At 43.7% G+C, this 21906-nt stretch overlaps 1 protein-coding gene across 4 annotated transcripts in view; it reads right to left on the bottom strand.

Annotated features, from left to right (window-relative positions):
* ROR2 (ROR family WNT receptor 2) overlaps nucleotides 1–21906 on the bottom strand; it is a 237504-nt gene that overhangs the window by 55393 nt on the left and 160205 nt on the right. For all 4 annotated transcript variants that reach the window (XR_015131942.1, XM_086315664.1, XM_086315665.1 and 1 more), the window contains one exon: nucleotides 218–295. Coding sequence is in view for 1 of the 4 variants with exons in the window: in XM_086315663.1 (XP_086171789.1) it covers nucleotides 218–295 (78 nt within the window). In the remaining 3 variants the exon portion in view is untranslated. The remainder of the gene's footprint in view (nucleotides 1–217; nucleotides 296–21906) is intronic.

The following is a 21906-nucleotide window of genomic DNA, read 5'->3' as shown; positions in this document are numbered from 1 at the left end:
CACCCCAAACCCTGTCTCTGAGATATGATTCAGTGTTGGAGTACAGAGGTGGAATTCAGCTTTACACCCACCCAGGGGGCAGCACTGGGCCATGGGAGACCCTGACCATCCATTTCAGCAGGCCAAGCCTTGAGCAGAGTGGCACAGTGAGTCACTCTGCATGGTACTCTGAAAACACATTCAAATGCTTGCATTCAAAGAACACTTCACGGTTTACCTTTCAGAGTTGGAACAGGGCTGTCATGTCCATCCAGTTGTCCCAAAGGGTCACTTGAGTCAGGAACTTCCTCTTGCCCTGGGCAAAAGAGCACAGCACACACATTAATGAGATTTCTCTTCAGGGCTTTATTCTGCTTTTCATGCAAAGACAATAGTGTTTTAGCAAAACTGCCCAATGTTTATAGTACACCTAGAGTGTTCTTGCCTGGAGAATCCCAGGGGCGGTGGAGCCTGGTGGGCTGCCGTCTATGGGGTTGCACAGAGTCAGACACGACTGAAGCAACTTAGCAGCAGCAGCAGAGGGATAAGGTGTTTCGGTAACATTCACAGGGCTTTTGTAGCATCAGATTTGGCCCCAAAGCAAAAGTGATTCCTGCAATTTTGCAATCATTCGGCAATCCCAGGCAAAATGCAAATGCTTTACAGCAGGTATGAAGGAAGCAAACATGTGGCCCAAGTTTCATTTTGGGAAAAAGAAAGATTAAAACACCAGCTGGCAAAATTAAACACTTCTAGAGCCAGAGTCAGCAGGTGGTCCTTCAGATATAGGCCTGTTATAATTCTGAATAAATTCAGATTTGGAGAGTTTCTTCAGCAGCTCATTCCCTCTTCCCACCCCAGCCCCCAGACTCATTAGCAGCCAACAGCCAAGAACTGATCTACCCAATAAGCATAAAGACAGAAGTTTCTCATCTTTATGGCAATAGTAGCCTCACTCCCTCAGAGACAGTGTCAGCAGAAGCAGTCACCCCAGAGTCATAAACACCAAGGGCAAGAGCAGAGCTGGTCTACTCAAGTGAGAGTACAGCACAAAGTCATGGGTCCCCTGTCCTGAGATGCCAGGAGGGATGGGTAGGTGTAACTGATGACCTAGAAACCGTTCTGGGCCTCATATAGTCCTTTCTTAATATCCCAGTGCAGTTTGCTTTGAAGACTTCCACCCCGTACCTTGGCCTTGACTGGGGTCCCACTGGTTGGAGGTGGGGGATGGGGGTAGAAATGGTGAAGCCATATGTTGTCAGGGTGACTCTGCCAACACATCTGGATGAATCTGGCTTGACAGTATCAAAGAGCGGGACACACATGTGATGGCAAATGATGCAGCTTAGAAGGAAGAAAACCCCGATACATTCTGCAACATGGGTGGGTTATTCTGAGTGAGATAGACACAGAAAAACAAATACTGTGAACTACTAGAGTAGTCAAATTCATAGACAGAACGTAGAATAGTGGGTGACAGGTTGCTGGAGGAGGCAGAATGGGCAGTTAAGTGTTTGATATGGACAGAGTTTCATTTTGGTAAGATGAGAAAGTTCTAAAGATGGATATTGGTGATGCTTGTACAACAAGGTGAATGTACTTGATGCCACTGAATTGTGCATTTAATAATGGTTAAGATGATAAATTTTGTGTATTTACCACAAAAATTAAAAAAAATTATTATAAAAAAGGTAGTTTATAATTCAATATTGGGCCACCCAACTTGTCTCCCTTAAATGAGAGCCAGCATTTATGCATGCCTCCCTTAAATGAGAGGGAGCATGCATAACAAAACACTGAGACACTTCAGGAACCCCCTCTGCCAACCCTTAAGATGAGGCCTTACTCAAAAAACTGGAGACCTAAAAGCGGAGTAGAAGTGATTTTCAGACAGAAGTCAGGTACACAAGATGCTTTAAATTATTTAGCTCAACAAACACTGGCCAGTTTACACTCACGGGTACCCATGTGTCTCAGTTGATCTTCTCTGCCCACTTGTTCCTAAATCCCAGGACTTGCGAGGTGACAACATCAGCTTGCAACGCCCTTAGAATTCAGGCCCAATTCCAAGCAACCAAGAGGGGAGATTATTTCTGAAACGGGCTCATGGCTTTTCATTCAGTTACGGAAGATTCCTTTTTTCTGTCACTGCTAGTCCAAACTTACCCATGTGTCAGAAGTCACACATTCACACCATCTTTCATAAAACATCCTTGATCAACCTTTCAGAAGTAACAACTTTATTCTCTAAAACTATCCCCTGAACCATACACCTCTCCTATGGCAATCACATCATCCCCTGAATCAATAGTTGCATATATTTTAATTCTCCTCAAGGGACTGTAAACAGCTAGAGGATATCAGCTGCTGCATCTCTAGTGAAGACTAAAACCCAGACAGAATTCGGGGCTGCAGGACAGAGACAAGCATAAGCCGTACAGGCCAATCAATGTGGTTCAGTTTGGGTTTGAAATTTTAAATTGGCATGTTACACATACCATCACTCAGCACTGTTTAAATGTAGAGAGACCACAGGAAATCAAACACACTTGTACTATATACACACATCTGAAAGAGGAATAAAAATTATTAACTGCTTAGAAATTGACAAATGGTGTGAAACAGTCAAATAAATACATACTCTGTAGAAAAATAAGCACATTAGCCCAATTCCACTGTGCAAAAGAGCCCCAGCTCTTCCAAGGCAGCTTTCAATTTGGAAGCATAAGTATTTTCGTGTTCCTCTGAGCTGGGGGTGTGGACATGCACACTCTTCATGGGAGAAGAGCCGGAGGTGATACAAACGCTTCTGTTGACTCATGAGCAGATGTCATCCCCCCCCCACCACCACCCACACACACACACAGAGACATGCAAAGTCCCTTTTGAAATTAGAAATGCTGAGATTCTCCCTGAATATGTTGCACTGATCAGTACCTTCCCTGGGAATTGATTTTTAGTTTCTTTCAGCCTTAAGATTTACTCTAGGTAAAATTTAGTTTAGATATTTAAGCAAAAGAGTATCATCTACATATTTGGAAAAACAGGTAAAATTCACTAATTTTCAAGGCTAATATCAGGGACCCCAGTCTTTGGGACTTAGATGTGAAAGTGTGCAGAGCCTGAGCTCTAGCACATTTCCTCTGCAAGTCAAATGTGTGAATAAATTCACAATATCCAGTCATTGCGGTCCTTGGAATTGAGGCCTTAAGTTCCAGGAAAACTAGGCCCTGTTGTTGCTTCCTAACTGAGACATAAGGGCACCATTTACAGTCCGAAGTAGACCTAGTTTTATATATATATATATATATAAAATCATCATTCTCCTACACTGTAGAATGGCTATCCTTATTCGAGATGCTGCACCTCCAACAAGTGAGAACAGGGTCTAGTGTCTCAGCAGATTCCAAGAGGAATTTTCCTGGCCCAAAAAGGGTCAAGAACAACCAAAGGAAAAAAAAAAATGAGACAAACACAAAAACAGAAACAATAAAAACTGTCACCCACTATTAGTCACATGAAATTATATAGTAATTTAAAAGTCCTCTTTTATTTTCTTTTTCAACATCTGTACAATGAACAAGCACCAAGTTTTTAATTGAAATAATTCATATATCACAAATTTTAGCATTTTAAAGTCTGCCAATTGAGTGGTTTTTAATATTGGGTTGTTCAACAATCTCCACTATGTAATTCTGCAATATTTTATTACCTCCAAAAGAAAGCTTATTTCCATTAGCAGTCTCCCCGACCAATCTCACCTCTCCCAGACCCTGTAACCACTAACTTGTTTTTTTGTCTTTATGGATTTATGTACTGGGGCCACTTCATATAAATGGAATGATATCATATGTGGCTCTTTGAACAAACATTAATTTCATTAGATTTTTTAAATGTCATGCCCAAAAAGAAAAGGAAAAAAAAATGCTGGAGAGAAGCACATTGCACTAGGTGATTAGCAAAGGCCTTTAAATGCTACATCAGCACATCAGACCACTGCCCAGACCCTGTGGGAAAGTTTTGGCTGCCTAAGTAGACAGGATGTGGAGGATGCATGGAGACACAGCAATGACTAATGGATAAAAGACAGAGAACTAATGAAAAGCCAGAGAACCAGGACTACTGGTCCACAGATGTGATGGTTTAGGAGCTGAGAGTCTCACTGAGAAGAAGCCAGCACACGTTCACATTCCTGCTGCAGAAAGACACAGCTCATGACAAGGACAAAGGAAGCATTTCTCCACCTCGCGTTTAGGGGCCACTGCTTCTCCCCAGCTAGCACGTTCTTCTCCAGGTCACCAAGACTGGACAAAGGACTTCTATTCTCCTTCTTCATCCCATGACCCACCTTGGCAATCACTGCCAGTCCAGTTCAGGCAGCGACTGGTCCAAGGTGGTGAGTCAAGTCATGCCTTCCACATGGCTGTCCTGAGAGCTTCTTTATACAAAGTCCCCCTTGGATTTACCGGGTGCTGGTATGCTTTCCCCCAACTGGCTAACTGAAGATGGGGAAGGCCTAAAGAGAGCAAAAGTTCTGGGAGGACTCAGCTGCCCTAACTCCTCAGGACTTAATTATTGTTTTCTGAAATGAGGTTACTCCTCAAGGCAAATTACAGGTCCTTCATTCTGGTAAATACTAAAAGCCACGCTACTAAGGCCACACATGTCCATTAAGAATGTGGATGCTCTAACTTTTTCCATTGGACATGAGTGAACTTCATCTAAAAAAAAAAAAAAAAACCAGCAAAACAATGTAAAGCTACTGGAAAACTCAAATCTTTGATCTCATCAATCAGGTAGTGGTGATTTATTAGCTTACTGGTTTTTTGATGTTTGAAGAAAGGAGAGTATTTAATATGAAAAAAAATTAACTGTGACTCATTGCCTTGCAATGATACATTAAGTGTATAGTTTGATCCAGGTCAAAATTATACTTTAGGGACTTCCTTGGTGGTCCAGTGGTTACGACTCTGTGCTCCCAATACAGGGAGCACGGATTCAGTCCCTGGTTGGAGAACTAAGATCCCACATGCCACAGAGCACAGCCTAAAAAAATACAAATTCATAAATAAATAAAATGTTTTTTTTAAACTACACTTTGAAGCTTAGAGCAAAGACTAACTACAATGTGGTAACCAGGGTGGGATCCTAGAATAGAAAAAGGATTCCAGGTAAAGTTCAAAGAAAGACGAATAGTATGGATTTTAGTAAAGAATAATGTATGGACAGAGGAGCCTGGCAGGCTAAGTCCGCGCTGTCACAAAACAGTCAGACACGACTTAGTGACTAAATGACAACAACAACGATGTGTTGATCTTGGCACATCTGCTGTGACAAATGTACCACACTAAGATTTAATATTAAGAGGGGACAGAGTGTGAGGAATATGTAAACTCTTGACCTACCTTCACACAGTAAAAAGTTTTTTGAGGAACAATTACACATCCCATCACATTGGTCAAGCTCTTAACCAAGGCTCACAAGTAAAGAAGAGCTGTAAGGGGGGCTCTACCCTGGTGGCTCAGTAGTAAAGGATCCACCTGCCAATGCAGGAGACACGAGTTCAATCCCTGATCCAGGAAGATCCCACATGCCGAGGAGCAACTAAGCCCGTGTGCCACAACTACCGAGCCTGTGCTCTAGAGCCCGGGAGCCACGACTACTGAAGCCTGCATGCCCTAGAGAACGTCCTATGGAACAAGAGAGGCCACCACAATGAGAAGCCCACATTCTGCAACTAGAGGGTAGCCCCACTCACTACAACTACAGAAAAGCCTGAGCAGCAATAAAGACACAGCAAAAATAAAACAAATTAAATAAATAAATAAAATCATTAAAAACATTTTTTTAAAAGAAGAGCTGTAAGAAAGATCTTATTTCCAAGTGGCCTTAATGGTGCAAGACAGGCATAAGCACTAACCATGTGAACAAAATACAACACAGATTCACAGGATCTGATACAGGTTGTTCAAAGATTCAGTAGCATGCCAGGGAATGTTCAGCAACTAAATCACTTTTGAGTATGTAGGGTTTTGAGCTAAACTGTATGTAAATTGTCATGGCATGGTGATATCAGCTCCTAACCCAGTACTTGGCGTGTGTTCTTAGCAGCACTTATTAATGTCCTATATATTCAGGGCTGAACCAACTGGCTTCCTCAGAAGGACCATATGAAAGGATGCATTGTTGATGTCGCTGGGCTTGTTAAGAAGTCAAGGTTTCCCACAGCCCTTCGACAGCTGGATATGCACACCCAGCCCCAAACATGTACAAATTCTGAGTAATCAGAAACTGTGCCCCAGACAAACAGGATCTTCTGCAGACCTCTCAACAGGGTCCACTGAAATGACATCTTGATTTAAGGCATCAGTAACATAAAAGAAATTCAGATCCACAAAGTACAAGTGGGTCTGTCCTGATTTCCAGGCTCCTTTCTGGTATTGCACCATGGCTACCTCATTAAGAGCAGAGACACGATTAAGAGAGAATTTACTAATGACATTCAACTCACACTCTTAGATTTGAGTCCATGTGCTACTCTGCTTTTGATTTGTGTTTCTCTTTAAAAAAATGTTTTGTTATTCAGATTATTCATTCATTAATCTCTAACCTGTTCATCTGAATCAGTACACTTCTTGTGATTTAATTAGATGCAGTCTCTGGCCTATTTGGACAACTTCAAAGCAGTCTCCTTTTAATTAGAGAGGGTATTTCATTCACCAAAGCTTGGCATTTTTGGATTTGGTCATCCTAAATGAAGGTATAATTTCCAGAATATGAGAATGAACAGCAAGCAGTCAAGGGCACATGGGCAAAGGACCACAGCCTGGAAGGGAGACGGTGTGGCATGCCGGGTGCCTCCGGAAGGGCAAGCATGCATTTTATGATGAGTTGTGCTGCGTGAGAAGTCAGTATATCCACTGGCAACTGGAAATGTTCATCGTGTGTTCCAGAACAATCACTTAGCTCAGCAACACGTCAAATCAAAAACATCCGTGACGCTGGAAATGCAACAGTTAAGGAAAAAGAACTAATAACTGGAAAGGAGCAGAGTATAAAATCCTAAAAGGTGAGTCCATTAGCCTGGGAACTGGGCCAGAGAAAGTATGTCCACAGTAAAGAGACTCGATAATGTTTCTGGGAATGTACTCAATAAAATGTTATACCGTGTGTCTCAACGGCCAGCTAGAAAACCACACAGCATTCAAGGTGAGCTGCCAGTACATAATCGGCAATCGTCTTAACAGTTTGCAATTTTTCATTTCATTATTTTGAACTGCAAATTGAGTAAATATTAGCCTCTGTGTCTACATTCCTTAAAGGGCAGACCTAACTCTGCTGTGGAAATACAAAGTTAAATCCAACAGCCTGAAAATGGAGTAAGCAGTGCCTCTCACCAATTTAACCTTTGCTGTGATTCTACTTCTACAGCAAAAATATCAACCCCTCCCAAATGATCCAGGCACAGACCCAATTCCCTCCAATATTGCTGTCATAATGCTTTTTCTACCTCTGTCACAGACAGCCCCCCAGAACCCTCAACAAAGGTCCCACTGTCAAGGCCCAAGTGAATAGCTGGTTAAAGTAGGGATGAAGCTGCTCAGGAGGCTGAATTGGGTCCTTTCATTGATCTTCTCTCTTTCCCAACACCTGCAACCCCTGGCCATGGTGGCATGGGGCTGGGAAGCCAGGAGCCTCCACCCACAACATATGTGATTGGGAGGGTGAGACCCCAACACCCTTCACTACGACACAAGCTCCTAATCCAGTGATATTCCTGCTTGTTACTGCAGCAAAACTTGCACAAAGGGAGCCAACAGAAATGCCGGGTAAGTACTCCAAGCTCATTGTTTCCATTTGGTTTTACAGAAGACTGTTTGGAGTATCAGTTATTCCCATGCACACAGGAATTTTTTTTTTTTTCATCTCGAACCTCTAGACGGTGTTTAATTAAAGGTAGGAGGGAAAAGATTAAAAAAAAAACATTTATAGAAAAAGAGACTGTGTATTAACCCATGATAATGCTGGAGGTTACTTTCTGTTTGCTTCAGGAGAGTTAAACTCCTGTGCTGCAGGTCTAGCAGCCTTGGAACCCACGGTTGTCTGGAGAAATCTCATGGTGCAGTGAATGAGACCCACAGGGAAACGGTTCCAAAGGTTTGTAGCACCCTCTTTCAGCCAGGAATTTGTGTCCAGGATGTGTCCAGAGGGGCTTCCCTGGTGGCTCAGATGGTAAAGAATCTGCCTGTAATGCAGGAGGCTTAGGTTTGATCCCAGGATCTTCCTGGGATCAGGAAGGCAACTCAGTCCTGTATTCTTGCCTGGAGGATTCCATGGACAGAGGAGGCTGGTGGGCTACAGCCCATGGGGTTGCAAATAGGTGGACACTAAGCACAAGCAAGCACAAGCAACTAACACTTCAATACCTTCAATACCTACGTGGCCAGAGGCTGTTCTCATCCCCAGAGCAAGTCAACCAGTTGGCATAATTGAAAGCAGAGGTTTTGTTGGCAGTGAACACTTTGAGTTCATAGAAACAAACAAGGATGCACATCTGTTATAATCAAAGATGGCAGCAGTGAATTTTTGTAAAGGTAGCCCATATATGAGTTTGTTAGGGCTGCTCCAACAAAGTGTCACAGCTTGGGTGGCTCAGACAACTGTTCTGGAGGCCAGAAGTCCAACAGCAAACTGTTGGCAGGGTTGTTTCTCCTACAGCCTCTCTCTCTGGCTTGTAGATGGCCAACTTCTCCCTGTGTCTTCACACGGTCTTCCCTCTGTGTGCATACCCCAGTCACAGTGGGTGCGGGCCCACTCTAGTGACCTCATTTGAAATTGAATACCTCCATAAAGAACTATTTCCAAATAAGGTCACATTTTGAAATACTGGGAGTTAGGATTTCATTATATCTATTTTGAGGGGGACACAATTCAATTCATAACGGGCAGTGCTATTTATCTTCAATAATTAATAATATCTTTATAATTAAAGATGACTTGAAAGTGATTTTTGCAATTGCATGGAGCAGAGAAAGCCTCAACAAGAAAGAATAAACAGGGGACCTGGACTAAGTACAGAGGGGCTGGGTGTGGGCTTACCCACATGCTGGAGGGACCTGCCAACAACCTGCTAATGACTAGCACCCCAACTCTTTCGTTTTGAAGGTGTCTCCCTGTGGCTGCCCTCAAACAGACGTCAGCTGAAGACACTGCTGTCCTCTGAGCTTCATCTCCCCAAAGTTTCCAGCAGCAGCTGTGGCATCTTACCAGATCCCTCCCTCTCAGGCTGGCATTCCTTCTTTCTCATAATATTTATACCACCATCACTCTTCCCAAAGAGCGGCATGGCAGGCCCAGAGGGAATGCCGTGGTAGGATGTAGAGCAGTCGTCTGACCATTTTTGGTAAGGACGCTGCTCAGCTTTTACACAGGGCTGCCCACTTTGCATGATGCACAGCATTCTCACAACTCCCTTCACTTGACCTTCCATGTTTGGATCCCCTCCTGCCTCAGTCCCTCTTGCAAGTGTCTCCTCGTCTCTGGCCCTGTAAATGCTGGAGTGCCCCTGAGCTGGGCCTGCGAAAGCTTCCCCCTCTTTCTGTACCTGTCCCGTTAGTGACCTGACTTCAAATGACAGCCAAATGCCCACAACTTCTCAGTGCACCTTTCCTGGCTGGACCTCTCCATGGAAAACCAGGCTCAGAAACGGGATGGCTTGCTTGCATCTCCACTTATACATCTAATAGACACATCATGCTTAGCTTGTCAAAATACAAATGCAGCTTTCATCCACAGACCAGTCACCAGAAGTCACCTGGTATGACTCCCCTGCAGTCACCAGCCTGCCTAAACTCTGGCTCCACCCTTTCATGGGCTAAGGCCACACATCCTGGTTATCTCTGACTCCTTTCCCTCTCTTACCCTACATGCAATCCATCAAGAAACACTATTTAGGCTCTGTCTTCAAAATGCATCAGAATGTGATGCTCTCACCCTCCCTGGTCACACACAGTCCCAGCAGCTCTGATCCTGCTGGATCACAGACTGCCCTCCCCCAGACCTCCGTGGGTCCATTCTCCCCTTCCACTGCTGTCTATGCAGCAGAAACACTTGACCTGTAAACAGAGCATCAAACACTATGGCCTGTGATAGCAAGGCAAAAGGGTGAGTAGAAGATACATATTCAAAATATCTTGCGTTGTGAGATCCCACTTATTCCACATTCATCAACGGGCAGAGAGGCATCTGTAATGATGGAGGGGAGAAGACTGGTTACATTGGGGTTGATGGTCAGGAAGAAAGGGCACCCTATTCAATATGCCAAACACTTCCCTTCACATTTATGCACACAATCCTGCTACTTACCCTGCTTCCCATTTTTCTTTCCCCCTTAGCATTTCCAAGAGATGATGATCAGTTCAATGGTTTGATTCCATTTCCTCATCCTGAGAGCAGGAGGTTCTGCCTGTCTGCTCACTGCTCTCTCCCCAGCCCCTGGAGCACACCCAGTGGTTGCTCATGTGATGAATGAATGAATGCATGCTTCCATGCTCAACAACTCCAGCACCTTCACATCCCCCAGAGGAGCAGCCAGAGCCCCTTCTCCAGTCACTCCACAAGGGCATGTGTGTGCATGCATACACACACACACACACACACACACACACACACACTCCTGACCTCACCTCAACTCCTTTCCCCTTCACTCTCTCAGCAACAGTCTCAGCCCCTTCTCCCTCTGAGGTTTGTATTTATTTTTCCCTCTGCCTGGAAAACTCTTCCCCGGGCCTCTCTCTAACTCCCTGATTACTTCCTCTGCTCCAGGGTTTGCTCATAAACAAGACCTCCCTTGGAAGCTCTTATTGAAAGCTGTCCATGTATGTCTCATATCAGAAGAGGGTGGCCTCCATGCTGGGAGCCTCTGGGAGACCGTCTGGTGTCCACGATTTGGAACTCTGGCCTGCACGAGGCTCTTTATGACCATGTGACAAGTAAAGTAACACTGCAGTGTCCTGGGACCATCATGCTCACGTGTCAGGAGAGTCCTGAGTTTTACCTCACATTTTGAAGAATGGAGCTCATAGCTGTTCCAGGTATGGGCAGTGCGCACTGCACCAGAGCCTCTTCCTACATCCTGTCAGCTCCTTTTCCCAGAGGCAGACAACGGTGCTGTAACTCTGCTCCCCCGGGACAGGCTGTAAGATCTGGTCCTCCAAATCGCTAATGAACACTGCCCTGTTCAGTGGACCCCAAACCTGAGATTGCTGGCAATGCCCCAAGGAGCACCACCAGGCCCATATTCCATAATCTCGCTGACGACACACTCTTTCGAATGTGCATATACATCTTTACAGAGAAGGCAATGGCAACCCACTCCAGTACTCTTGCCTGGAAAATCTCAAGGACGGAGGAGCCTGGTGGGCTGCAGTCCATGGCATCTCGAAGAGTCGGACACGACTAAACAACTTCACTTTCACTTTTCACTTTCATGCATTGGAGAAGGAAATGGCCCCTCCAGTCTTCTTGCCTGGAGAATCCCAGGGACGGGGGAGCCTGGTGGGCTGCCGTCTATGGGGTCGCACAGAGTCGGACATGACTGAAGCAACTTAGCAGCAGCAGCAGCATACATCTTTACACTCCAATGAATTGAAAAGAATCTTTTACAATTTTAAAACCATACCAGGTGCTACTCAACCATAGAAAGGATCAACTGCTGATACACACCTCACAATGGGTGCATCTCACATACATCCAGCTAAGTGAAGAGGCCAGACTCATGGGGGACACACTAGAGAATAAATTTTCAGAATGGTGGTGTGAGGATATTGATGAACTCACTTTCCCTCTCAAACAACAAAAATATAGGCAAAATGACTAAAACCAACCATTTAAGAACTCAAATAATGCACCAGAGTCACGGAACAAGCTGAAAAATCATCTATTCAAGAGAAATGGCAGACCCTTGCCAAGACAGCAGGGTTGTGCTGGTTTAATGTGGGATGTGACCATCTTCCTTCCCTCCCCAGCAGCCCTGCAGGTGGCCGGCAGAACTGAAGCTTTTGAAGCTCTGTTAAAAGTGCCATCCTAGAGGCACTAATTTGTCTAGACTTGCAGCACCCTGGGAAATCTCTAGGTTTGACTCAGAGCTGGGCTGGGCTGGGGACGTGGGGAGGGTGGCAGGTGGTGCTATCCCTGGGGCATTACCCAAACAACAACAAACTGCTGGCAACCCCTCAGCTGCCTAATGCTGTGACTACAACTGCAGTAAACTTTAGCCCAGCCCAGAATTTAAATGGAAATCCAGAAGTAGAGGACCTCAGGGAACTTTAAACGTGCCAATGTATTTCCAGGATTGAAAAGGTCACGCTCATATGGAAGGCTATGCACATGCCCAAGAAAGACCTGGGAATGGAGATGACACCAGTCTCTTGTCACTGATGCAATCAAGAAGTGACAGCTAAGGCTGATGTTAGATGGCATGCCTTCTCACAGGATCCCCTTGGCAAAAGGTGCAAGAAAATCTCATAATCAATGAGTGGTTGATCACACAAATATACTTACTTGGATGTCATCCCTAGGAATCAGGCCTTAAGGTGTAGGAGACCTTATGTTAAGTGTTCTTACCACACACACAAAATAACAATAATTATAACCACAACAATAATAACAACAATATATAAAGAGAGAGAGAGGAAGCCTGTGGAGAAGATAGACATGTTTATGGCACAGATTGTGGTTATGGTTTCAAGGGCATATACTTATCTTCAAATTTATCAAGTCATATACATTAAATATGCACAGCTTTTTGAATGCCAATCATACATACCTCAATAAAATGGTTTTAAAGGTAACTTAAAGATGATAGATAATTCAGTGTTTATACATCAAAGGAAATATAGAAACCTCAGAATTAGCAAAGGAAAACCACTAAATAAACGAATAGTATCAGAGAAGGCAATGGCACCCCACTCCAGTACTCTTGCCTGGAAAAACCCATGGACGGAGGAGCCTGGTGGGCTGCAGTCCATGGGGTCGCTAAGAGTCGGACATGACTGAGCGACTTCACTCTCACTTTTCACTGTCATGCATTGGAGAAGGAAATGGCAACCCACTCCAGTGTCCTTGCCTGGAGAATCCCAGGGATGGGGGAGACTGGTGGGCTGCTGTCTATGGGGTTGCACAGAGTCAGACATGACTGAAGCGACTTAGCAACAACAGCAAAAAAAAACACTAAAAACATCCAAAATGAAACCAAAACAAAATGACAGCAACAACAAAAAAACTTTGATAGATTTAAGGAATTTGCTAACAGAGCTGTTGAAATATTATCTAAAATGACAAATTTAAAACAAAGAACTAAAAAGACATGTGAGGAAATAGGGAAATATGCCACATACATAGGAAACAAAGAAAAACACCCAACAGAAAATGGGGTCCCTGAGGGGTTAATACAACTATAAATATATTCAAAGAAGTAAAGAAAAGAATAACTAAAGAAGTAACAGAAATTACAACAACTTTATCTCAGCAAACAGAGAATATCAATAAAATCATGGGAATTAAAAGACTCAAAAATTAACTCTACAGTTTAAAATACAATAACTGAAATTCACCAGGTGGGCTCAACAACAGATTTGAGTGGATAGAAGAAAAAAAATCAATGAACTGGAAGACAGTTTATTAGGAGAGAGACTAAACAGTCTGAGAAGAGGAAGATAAAGCAAATGAAGAAAAATCACAGTGGCTAAGAGACTTGTGGGACACTATCAAAAGTACCAACACATACATAATGGGAGTCCAGAAGGAGAAAAGAAAGAAAAAATACCAAGAAATAATAACCAAAAACCTATCAAATTTGATTAAAAGTACACTTAAAAAACTCAAGGAAATGTAGGTAGGTCTACAATATCCACAATTAGACATATGATAACCAAACTGTTGAAAAACAAAGAATATTGAAAACAGCAAGAGAAGTGTCTGATCATGTACATGGAATTCTCAAGAAGATTAACAGCTGATTTCTCATCAGAAATCCAGTGTGATGACATACTTAAAATGTCAGGGGAAAAAACACCATCAGCCAAGAATTCTATGTCTAGCTAAACTCTTCTTCAAAAATGAAGAATTTAGGTCACTTCCAAATAAATAACAACAAAAGAAAAAATCTGTTATGAGCAGATTGCTCTACAAGAAATAGTAAAGGGAGTCATGGAAATGAAATAAAACAACATTGGAAGGAATTCTAATTTATACAAGGAAATAAAACAGTACCAGAAAGGTAACTACACAGATACTGTGCAAGACAATACAAACATATTTTTTATTTATAACTCTTTTCTTCTATTTGTTTTAAAAGATTACTGCATAAAGCTATAATCATAAAACTATGTCAATGGACTTAAAACACATAAAGATGTAATTTGTATGAAATAATAGTTCAAAGAAGAGAGGCAAGAAGACTAATGCTGGAGCAAAGTATTTACTTTTGAATTTAGTTCAGTTTAGTTCAGTCGCTCAGTCATGTCCGGCTCTTTGCGACCCCATGAACCACAGCATGCCAGGCCTCCCTGTCCATCACCAACTCCCAGAGTCTACCCAAACCCACGTCCATCGAGTCGGTGTTGCCATCCAGCCATCTCATCCTCTGTCGTCCCCTTCTCCTCCTGCCCCCAATCCCTCCCAGCATCAGAGTCTTTTCCAATGAGTCAACTCTGCATGAGGTGGCCAAAGTACTGGAGTTTCAGCTTCAGCATCAGTACTTCCAATGAACACCCAGAACTGATCTCCTTTAGAATGGACTAGTTGGATCTCCTTATAGTCCAAGGGACTCTCAAAAGTCTTCTCCAACACCAGGGTTCAAAAGCATCAATTCTTCAGCGCTCAGCTTTCTTCACAGTCCAACTCTCACATCCATACATGACCACTGGAAAAACCATAGCCTTGACTAGATGGACCTTTGTTGGCAAAGTAATGTCTCTGCTTTTTAATATGCTGTCTAGGTTGGTCGTGGGTTGATGTGCCTGGCTCTCATTCCTTGTCCAGGAAAATGGTAGCATAATATGTCTCCAATCACATCTTCTAGTCCTATGTTCTACTTTCCTCAAGCATAACTCAGAGGAAATCCTATTTCTGCCTATAAAGTATCAAAGGTGGACTTTGGGATGCAGGAATGACAGATAACCACCCAAAGAAAATAAAATCCCCTCCCTGCTTATCCACAGGTACACATGGTCACAACTTTCCTTCCAAGGAGTAAGCATCTTTTAATTTCATGGCTGCGATCACCATCTGCAGTGATTTTGGAGCCCAGAAAAATAAAGTCAGCCATTGTTTCCACTGTTTCCCCATATATTTGCCATGAAGTGACGGGACCAGATGCCATGATCTTATTTTTCAGAATGTTGAGCTTTAAGCCAACTTTTTCAAGAGCAAAGCAAGATTAGGACTATACACAGCCACTCCTGATCACACACAACTTGGGCTATTTAGAACTGCTAAAGCTACATAAGAAACAGATCGCTTTTAGTGGGGGACAAAGTAAACCTGTGTCTCAATTGTTTTAGAACATTCAGCTTTTTCCTGTTCGAAAAAAATAAAACCTAAATTTTTGTGTGTGAATGCTCAGTCACTCAGTCGTGTCCAACTCTTTGCCACCCCATGGATTTGTAGCCCACCAGGCTCCTCTGTCCATGGGATTTTCCAGGCAAGGATATTGGAGTGGGTTACCATTTCCTCCTCCAGGGGATCTTCCTGACCCATGGATTGAACTCATGTCTCCTGCATTGGTAGGAGCGGTCTTTACCATTGAGCCACCTGGGGTTCCTTGATTTTTTTTTTTTTTTTTAAGAGTAAAACAAAATAATTCACCTTGGAAATTCTTTTTTTTTTTTTTTTTAAAGAATGTTAACAGTTCAACAATGTATATAACAAAATACCTACTGCACAGAAAGAGATGAAGCTGTGTTTAGAATGTCCCTGCATGCCCCTCTCCCATGCATTTGAAACAATTTTAAGATAAGAGTCTTTATATTCTATTTCCTGAATATCTTCCACTGCAGTAGATACAATTGTATGATGTCTGATGTCTTCAATGAAAAAGCAAGGATTCTGCAACATCAACATTTGTATTTCACAGTATTGTAGTATTAATATTGAACAGATGAAAGCAATATAAACCATTGTGAGCAGTTATAAAAAATGCACATAATTGCCAACTGTGATTCTTTTCAGTAAATTAAAGTCCTTGTCTTTTCTAAGCTTCTCTTCTAAAGAAAAAAATTTACTGAAAGAATTAAGTTACAATCATATCACCAGACACTACTTACTTCCCCTGCCCCTATAAAAAGGGACATTTTTCAATACTTTGTTTTACCTAATTGAGACTCTTAAACTCATAAATCATGGTTGTTTCAGGCTTTCCTTTGAGGCTTTTTTATTTTCACAGCCAGAAGCCCTAAACTAATCAATCATGGAATACTGTCATGGGTAATTACCGTGGGGGTGACTTGCCTTTTCTGTCTCTTGAGGCTGCAGGTGTGCCCTCAGTTTGCTATTTTAAAGCACTTTTGCTTTAACAACCAAACAACACCCGGGAACCTCTCTCTCTGTCAATTATCACAAAAACACATTTGAAAGCACACACATAGGACGCCAAGGAAACAGACACACACATGTGACTCTGGGGCTCAGGGGATCCCTGTGGCTCCATCCTCACCTCTTTTACACTCTCAGTAACCTTAAACCATTGGATTCGAAGGAAAATGTGACCTGATGAAGAGAACAATGTGGGCTGACACATCCCCGGGCACATGGACAGGGGTTGATGTGCCTGGCTCTCATTCCTTGTCCAGGAAAATGGTAGCACAATATGCCTCCAATCAAATCTTCTAGTCCTGTGTTCTACTTTCCTCAAGCATAACTCAGAGGAAATCCTATTTCTGCCTATAAAGTATCAAAGGTGGACTTTGGGATGCAGGAATGACAGATGACCACCCAAAGGAAATAAAATCCCCTCCCTGCTTATCCACAGGTACACATGAACAAAACACCTTTTTTGTGGGAAATCTGCTTATGAAGAAGTTTTCAAACACAATAATCAAGTTAAAAGGTTAATTCCACTCTCTCTCTTTCTCACATGCACACACACACACACATCCTTCCCATCCTTCCTCTCCTTTCCCTTCTCTCACATTAATTTTGTATTTTTCCTTTTTGTTTGGTTCTGATATGTGAAAGTTAATAGAAGTTATAATGAACCCCTTTTCTGTTTCTTATCCCAATTCCCTTTCCACCCTTCCAAAGGGTATCTTTCCTTTACTCTCTTTCTCCTCTGCTCAGTTGCTCAGTCATGTCCAACTGTTTGTGACCACATGGACTATAGCTGGCCAGGCTCCTTTGTCCATGGGATTCCCAGGCAAGAACACTGGAGTGGGTTGCTATTTCCTTTAGGGGATCTTCCCAACTCAGGGATCGAATCTGTATCTCTTGTACCTCAGGCACTGGTGGATTCTTTGCCACTAGTGCCACCTGGGAAGCCCTTTCCTTTACTTTAATGGTTCTCAATGGATAAAAAGAATTTCCCCCCCAGGGGACATCTGGCAACAAGGGGAGTCATTTTAGCCTGTCAGACTCCAGGTGGGGGGCACTCTTGGCATCTAGGGGATCAAGACCAGGGTTCTGTTGAACATCTTCAATGCATAAAGCGACCCTCAGGATAAAGAATTACTAAGCCCCAAATACCAACCGGGAGGAGAAGGGGATGACAGAGGACGAGATGGTTGGACAGCATCATCAACTCAATGGACATTAGTTTGAGCAAGCTCCAGGAGATGGTAAAGGACAGGGAAGCCTGGTGTGCTGCAGTCCATGGGGTCTCAAACACTCGGACAGGTCTGAGTGACTGAACAACAACAACAACAACAAACACCAACTGTGTGATGTTGAGAAACCCTGCTTGACTCCAGACTACCTACCTTTCCTGCAGGTTCTCAGTTTCAGGTCAGCAAGCCTGCGAGTTGAGATAAAATTTAGATAAAACCTCATTCAGCCATGTTCATCCTTGTCCCAATTCCAGTATAGAAACTGAGCCCTCAAAAGGTGGTGCTGATTCAGAAAAGCCTGACCTTACAGTCAGACGCCCATGCAAATCCTGCCTCTGCTACTTATGAACTTTGTACTGGGGGCAAGAGAAATGGCCCACGGGCATCTCCATCTCCCCAAATACAGGTTGGCAGTAAAGAAGCTTCACTTCATGGGGTGCCAATTTGACGAGATCCATGCCATTCTTCTCTTTGCACACCTTACACAGAGGTTAATAAATGTTTATGCTTTTTTCCAACTGTCCCCCCTTTTCTAATTCTTCCTCCTCTTCCAACTCAGTTGGGAGATGCTCCTGATGCCAGCAAGGCCTTTAGGCCATTGTGAATGCCTTCTAGGCCAAGGTCATAGCCCCTTCCTATGTGGAATGGCCCCATGACCACTAGGGCCCACACAGGCACCAGTACCTAGCACCAACACCCAGTGTCAGTACCCAGCACTATCACTCAGCATCAGTACTCAGCACCAACACCCAGCACCCAGTACTTAGCACCAGCACCCAACACCAGCATCCAGTACATAGCACCAGTACCCAGCCCCAGGTGTTCCTGACTTGGGATCCGTCAGGAGAAAGAGGTGGCAACTGAGAAGGGAAGGAATGGGCAGGACAAATCTTGGGCCTCACTCTCCTTCTCGGTGACACTAGCATGCTTCTATTTGCTTCTCATAACAGTTTGGCTTCTCAGAGTGACATCATTGCAGACACTGCCATCGTCAGTGTGTTGTTCAGCACCCACAGGCCATCCCCCTCTTGGCACCCCCGCTAGATTTACAAAGAAAGGTGGGGAGAGTGTTGCTGGCTGGAGGGAGACAGAATTGAGTTACTTAGATCTTTGAACTATTGGAGGAAACACATGCCCTTCCACAAGGGCAGGAGAAACTTCACAGTCTCACCTTCCTGTGTCTCCCCACTGTAATAAAAATGCAACATGAAACAGAAGGAAGATCAGTGAGAATGAAACAAAGGCTGGACCATGAAGGAGATGTGGAAGGAGGTCAAGGGCCAGGGGTCACAGTGTGGACACACCGACTCCAACATACACCCTCAAACCGGCAAACCTTTCCCAGCTGGTTTTACGTTTAGTTACTAGGCCACAGTAAAGTTCACAGCTATATTTCCAAAGAGACTCATTATTTATGCAAACAAGCCATTCTTCTATGTGCACTGGCTTGCCAACAGCAAGGAGCTCATAATGGGCCACAGCCCCATTTAAAATATGCACCAAAACAGATGCCAAATCTAACACCACGTAAAAGTCAATGGGAGTAAGGCCTGGAAACTCTCCCTCCTGGAGGGTAAAGACTGGCAAAAATGGAGATGTCAGGCCAAGGCATCCAATGAAGTGGCTCCTGGAACTCTGCACACCAGCAGCACAGGTGACTCTCACACAGAAAACTGCATAATTTAACCCCACCTGCCTCACCGCCCCTCCCACCATTGCTTTCATGCATAAAGAACATGAAGCATGGAAGACTTTAGATAAACTGGGCCCTGGAATCTATGACAAGTCTACTGAGCACAGACGCATCCCATAGAGGAGGTCAGGGAGTCTTGCGGTCCCCACACAGCCCTGCCCCCCAGTGTATGTTCCCTGAAGACACTGAGGATGATTTGAACACAGAAACCAACCCACAGGTAAGATTCGCAGGGCAGGGGGCTGGGTGTGGCCTGAAAAGCTTTCAGGTTATCTTCTTTCCAAGCTCCTTTTGGACCTGACTATCCCCAAAGCCTTGTGCTAAAAGGGGAAGTGAAATAGGAGAGACCCTGAGAAAGTCTAGAAGGCAGTTTTCATGAGGGAAAATGACAGCAACTCTCCTGGAGTGGATTCATTCTCCTTGTTGAGGACAGAAACAATGCTCTCCCAAGCCACACTGCTACCTCACACAGGGAGAAGAGGCCTTATCTGCTGGGGAAGGCATTGGAGGGGAAAATAGGCCAACCTGAAAACTGTCAGAGGAGAGGCCCCCTGTGAGATGCAGGAGGGTTAGAAAAAGATGAACTCGAAAAAGAAGGCTTAACTCCAAGCCTGCTGTGATTGGTCCAAAATCCCTGAAGCCTGCTGGATGCTTGGGGCTGGTGCACTGGGACGGCCCAGAGGGATGGTATGGGGAGGGAGGAGGGAGGAGGGTTCGGGATGGGGAACACATGTATACCTGTGGCGGATTCATTTTGAAATTTGGCAAAACTAATACAATTATGTAAAGTTTAAAAATAAAATAAAATTAGAAAAAAAAAAAAATCCCTGAAGCCATCTTACCTGTTGACAGGTGGACTGTGGCCAAGGCCTAAGGGGCAGGGCCTTGGGACTCCAGCACCAAGTCCTGAATGACAAGTACATGAGGAGAACAAAACTATGGCTGCTGACAGGCTGCTGAAGGGAGTTCTTTCAGGTGATATGAAGGTCAAGTGCAAAAACCCTTGCCATAGAAACCATCCCAGCTTATGACGGCCCACTTCTGTGTCACTGGCCTGTGAACAGCTCATGAAACAAAGGTCACCTGACATTTAAAAACTATAGTTGTTTTTCCCATCGTCTGGTGAAGACCGTGAGGCTGGATCACACGATGACCAGGCCTGGCTCTGGGATGGTGGAGATACGGCGGCAGGAGTGTAACTGTGCCAAATTCCACACGGGACCGTGAGCTGGATCCAACATCTACAAAGGCACACCCCTGGACCCAACCATCCCACCTCTATGAAATGTGTCCTACAAAATGAACTCACATATGCGTGAAATGATATGCGGACGTGGTTATTCACTGAAGCACTGGGTTTTCATTTTTTTACATTGTCATTGACTTTTGTTTTATCCTTTGGTGTACAGATCTATGCTTTTTAACACAGGAAATAGACTAATTTCACCACAATCATAACCAATTTCACCATAATTCTAATCAACATATAGAAGAGTTTCATCACTCAAAAAATTCTTTTCATGCTCTCCCTCTACAGTCACACCCACACCACACCATACACACACACACACACACAGGCAGATGCACCACTGCACACACCACATACTGACTTTTTTCTTCTTAACTGTAGCTTTATCTTTTTGAGATAAAATGGAATCACACAGTATGTCACTGGGGATTAGCACCTGTCACTCCCAAATGCACCACTCTGGCATAATTATTTTGAGCTGAAGATAACTGAGAAACAGCAGAGACAGGAATAGCTCTCTGCCCTCCTCCATCTGCCTAAAAGCAGCACATAAATTTTGCTTCTTGAAGGTGTCCCCATCTCTTAGACCAGGAAGGGAAGAACCCTTATCACCACATATACAGATAGCACCAAGATGAATCTGCATAACCAAAGCTTACTAAATAACCCTTACCTACCATTATTTTCCCACAATATATTTCCTAGTCACTTTCTCAAGGTCTACAATCCTTAAAAAGCCCCAACCTCTTTCCTTTGTCTAATCATGTATCCACAATTTATTGCTCTTTGTTTACACGGTACATAACCACCCAAGACAAATCACATCTGTCGATTTTCACTTTTCTTCTGTGATGCTGTCATGCATATAAAAACATCAACATCAATAAAGTCAGTATGACTTTTCTCCTGTTTCCTTTTGTCAGTTTGATTCCCAGGCCCCAGTCACAGAACCTAAGAGAGTATACATTTTTTTCCTTCCCTACATAACTTTTTGATACTGGCTCTTTCAGTCAACAGGATCCCTGTGAGAGTTATCTAATGTGATGCCTATAGAGTTAATTATTTCTTCTTTATTGCAAAATAGTATTACATGGTATGGAGCTTATCAGATGGTGCAGTGGTAAAGAATTCACCTGCCAATGCAGGAGACTGAAAAGACATGGGTT

The sequence above is a fragment of the Bos grunniens genome, chromosome 8 (assembly GCF_055505025.1).
Source record: "Bos grunniens cultivar Pamir isolate PY7600 chromosome 8, Bosgru_T2T1.0, whole genome shotgun sequence".
In the NCBI taxonomy this organism is placed as follows: Eukaryota; Metazoa; Chordata; class Mammalia; order Artiodactyla; family Bovidae; genus Bos; species Bos grunniens.
The sequence above is the reverse complement of the archived record's forward strand: the minus strand, read 5'-3'. Positions and strand labels throughout refer to the sequence as shown.